This window comes from Bufo bufo, chromosome 2 (assembly GCF_905171765.1).
Source record: "Bufo bufo chromosome 2, aBufBuf1.1, whole genome shotgun sequence".
NCBI classification, from domain to species: Eukaryota; Metazoa; Chordata; class Amphibia; order Anura; family Bufonidae; genus Bufo; species Bufo bufo.
In genome coordinates this window covers 455,215,556-455,219,685 of record NC_053390.1, presented here as the reverse complement: position 1 = coordinate 455,219,685, position 4,130 = coordinate 455,215,556, and the positions used below count along the sequence as shown (strand labels likewise).

Here is a 4,130-nt window from a genome sequence, read left to right as displayed (position 1 = left end):
ACTTAAGATATGACACTTTGTACAGCTTGTATAACAGTGTCAATTTGTTGTCCCCTTAAAATAACTCAACACAAAGCCATTGTCTAAACCGCTAGGGCTGCGCATCTTCACTCGTCTCACGATTCGATGCGATTACGATTATCAAGTCCACGATTCGATTCGATTCGGCGATGCATCACGATGCATCAAGATTATTACCCAAGTCCCCTTGTTTTTCAATTTTACATCAAAAAATTAATTCAATCAGTCAGAAATTGCACAAAAATATTTATTTGTATCTGCTATTTAAACAAATCATACCAAGTTCCCTGCATATCATATAGCAAAGTCTGAATGAACAAAACAGTGCAGCAGACAACAGTATTTATTTAAAACAGTACTGTCAGTGTCTCTGTAACATTAAACTGTTGTGCTGGCCTGGCTGGTGCAGTTAGTTTATAAGTTTTACAATAGTTTTACCATATAATATATATTATATATTATATAATATTAAACAGTACCTACAAAAAAAGGAGCACTTCAGTTCCTGACTGTAAAACATCACAGTGAGTCAGTGAACCTATAACACAGTCAGTGACTGTGTTATAGGTTCACTCACTGTGATGTTTGCCAGTCAGGAACTGTCTGTCACACAGTGTGTTCAAGTTGTCTGTGTTGCAGAACTTCCTGGTTCACCGTGATTGTTTTGGCAGCAGGAGCGCACCACCACCAGCACCACCACCAGCACCAGCACCACCACCAGCACCAGATGGGTAGTACGTCTAGATCAGTGCTATAAGCTCTCAGAGTTGTCACTTTACAGAAAACGTTACCTGCACTGAGCACTCAGCAAGCACTCTACCACGATACATCAACTGAAGCCAAGCCATGCCACCATTAGAGGAAGCTGGAAAATCCTTGACAGAATACATTTTCAACTGAATCTGAAAACCTTGGACAAATCTTTATGGGATCACAAACACACACCACAGAATACCAGAAAAAAAATAAACACACATCCTCCTCACTGAATCATAATGGTAAAGGGCAGGCCACAGGACGGGCAATGTGGCACAGCCACCATAGTCAGACATGATGTCAGAAGGTCGGTGTGTGTTTTTTTGGTTTGTGTGAATGTGTATTTGTGTGATCCAATAAAGATTTACTCCAGGTTTTAAGTTTCAATTTATTCTTTCAAGGATTTGCCTTCCTCTGGTGGCTTGGCGGGCGTCAGTTGTCTGGAATTAAATACAGAATTCTTTTGGTTGAAGGTTAAACCCCTAAACAGAGTCAGAAATTCACAGAGCATGACAGACACATTGGGAAAACACCAAAAAACACGTCAGTGTAAAAATACAAAATGGTTCGGACGGACAGTCGCATAATAGAAAACCATTCTCCATCTCCTCTCCACTCCAGTGCTGCTAAAAGCTAGAATAATATCATATATTCTGATTAATCAGAATAATCAGGGGAGGGAAAGGGAAAAGGGGAGGGGAAGGGAAAAGAGAAGGGGAAGGGGGAAAAGGGGAGGGGAAGGGAAAAGGGGAGTCTGGCAGGGGAGACAGAGAAATAAAAAATTTCAGTGGCAGAGACAATGCTATAAACAAAATCTATAAAATTAAAAACACTGCTCAGCATTTGGGAACATGTAGATTTTTCTGTAAGAACACCAATTGATCTACATGGTCTGGTTTGAGGGCGCTTCTTTTTGCAGTTACCACATCTCCTGCAGTGGAGAAAACCCGCTCTGCAGACACGCTTGTACCTGGGATACACAAGTATTGCTTTGACAGCCGAGAAAGGAGGGGAAATATGACCTCATGCTCACGCCACCAGTTCAAAGGGTCCTCAGTGAGAGGCAGAGGTGGGGCTTTACAATAGTTTTCCATTTCCTCTTCAGCCTTGGCATAGGGGGTCTTTTTGGGTTCTATTGTACCTTCAGTGTCAGTGAAAGACTGTCCCAGCAAACTCACGAGCAGCGATCTGGCCTTTTTGGGAGGAGATGGTGGAGAATGGTTGTCTTCGATGGGTGAACTGTCCTCTTCTTCCAGAGTTTGTTTTCTTCTAGGCACTTGATGATCCTCTTGTGTCCTCTCACTCTCATCTGATGTAATCTGTGTTTGAACAAAAAAGAAACGGAAAAAAAACAATAAGTAAAAACACAAATGTCAATGCCTTTGATTCTGATGGGGTGATGAAAAAGCACAGGAAACGGACAGTACAGTTCCCGCACCGCATCAGATTCAGAAGCGTGGTAGTGCTTGTGCTACTGTCGTTTCAAGAAGAAACATGATGGAATTCTTCAAATTAATTTAATTACCTCCAAGGATGCAGCTTCCTCAGTGACTCCTTTAAATATCTCCAATCTTTCTTCATCTGTGAGGATGAAAGGCAGTCCCTTAAAGCGAGGATCCAGTGCAGAGGCTGTATGAAGGATCTTCTTCTCGGCCTCACTGCTGTACCTCTTCTGGAGATCTGTTCTAATAGAATTCTTGATCTCATGGATCATGGGTGTGTCTCCCATCGTGTCTGTCATGCTCTGGAGAAGTTGTGCATTTATAGGGGCAATGAGAGAAACTGTTGGATTGCGCTCTTCTGACATCAGCATGGTTGCATCTTTCATTGGCTTTAATGCACTCACGGCGTCCTCTGCATTTGACACATCTGTTTCGTTTAGAGTGCAGAGATCGGACTCTCCTCTTCTGACTTCTGGAGACAGCAAGGTGGCACAGACTGCAGGTTGTTGTTCCAAGAACCTCTCGACCATGTCGTATGCACTGTTCCATCTTCTTGCCACATCAGTTATCAGCTTATGATTCTTCAGGCCAAGACATTTCTGTTTCTCTTTTAGACAGTGGCTTGCTCTAGTGCTGCGGTGAAAGAATGTGGATATCCGACGTACTCTGCCAAGAAGCCTAGAGAGAGTGGCCACTTTCAACGCTCGCTGGGATGCAAGATTCAGTGTATGGGCGAAGCATTTCACATGGGGGAATTTTCCAACTTGAGCTGCAACTATCATGTTTGACGCGTTGTCGGTCACAAGCACTACAGATTTATCGGACAGCTGCCATTCTTCCACAACATGAGAAAGTAGCTCTGCCAGATGAGCACCCGTGTGAGACTCATAAATGGCTCTCGTTTGCAGTACATGCGACAAAATCTGCCAGTCCTTACTAACGTAATGTGCTGTTATTGTAACATAAGACTCTGTCGTGACTGAAGTCCAGGAATCACACGTTATTGCGACTCGACTTGCTTGGCTCATTGATGCAATTATCTTAGCTTTGGTTTCGTGGTAGAGTGCAGGTATGACGTTTTCTGTAAAGTGACTTCGTGACGGGATCTTGTAACGCGGCTCTATCGTCTTCAAAAGGTAGCGAAACCCACTGTTTTCCACAACAGAGTAAGGGCGCAGGTCCTTCGCTATGAAAGCTGCCACAGCTTTTGTTATTCTCTTTACCTTTTCAGAGTTGGGCGGCAAAGTTGACTGTAACATTGCATCAATTCTTGGCTGATCTGGGTTCATTTCCTTGGTGGTGGTGGTGGTGGTAGGTTTTAGCATTTCTGGGTGAAAACGGCTGACGTGGTTTCTCAGATTAGTAGTATTCCCTAGATATTTAATTTTTGTGTGACAGATTTTACACACAGCGTATGACTTGTCCAATTCGTGCTTCCTACTTTTTTCATAAAAGCCAAAATGTTCCCAGATGTTTGCTTTTAAAAAGCTAGGTGCATTTTTTATCTCTCGTTCCTTTTGTTCTACTTCTGCCATTTTTATTTACTAGCAAATGCAATGCATGCCAGGCATCTATGTGAATTTGTGAGTAGGGATGACACAAGTCTTGAATTTGAGTGACTAAGCCTAAAGCCTGCCACTAGATCAACAGAAAAAGTAACACTGCTGGCTGCTGGTGGTGGTCGGGTGGAGCGATTCTCCTCCTGCCTGTGGTGGACTGGACTGAGCCTGAGGAGTGAGGAAAAACGGACAGGTGGTGACTGAGGTGACACAATTTTTTTTTTTAGGTACGGTAATAAGTTAATAACAGGCAGTGACCAGCTGCAGTCTCTGTGAGTGGTGTATCTGTGTGATGGTCACCTACCTGTCACAACAAGGTGGCAGAGTCTGGCTGGCACGTGGCACCTGCGCA

General features: G+C 43.4%; 1 protein-coding gene across 1 annotated transcript; it reads right to left on the bottom strand.

Moving 5' to 3' along the window:
• Positions 1 to 1,514: 1,514 nt before the first annotated feature.
• LOC120989478 (E3 SUMO-protein ligase ZBED1-like) lies at positions 1,515 to 2,760 on the bottom strand. The gene is made up of 2 exons (XM_040417605.1): positions 2,303 to 2,760; positions 1,515 to 2,096 (listed from the first exon to the last, which is right to left on the bottom strand). Exons 1-2 carry the CDS (start codon positions 2,747 to 2,749, stop codon positions 1,614 to 1,616), a joined length of 930 nt encoding a protein of 309 aa, XP_040273539.1. The 5' UTR covers positions 2,750 to 2,760; the 3' UTR covers positions 1,515 to 1,613.
• Between the last annotated feature and the right edge of the window lie 1,370 nt (positions 2,761 to 4,130).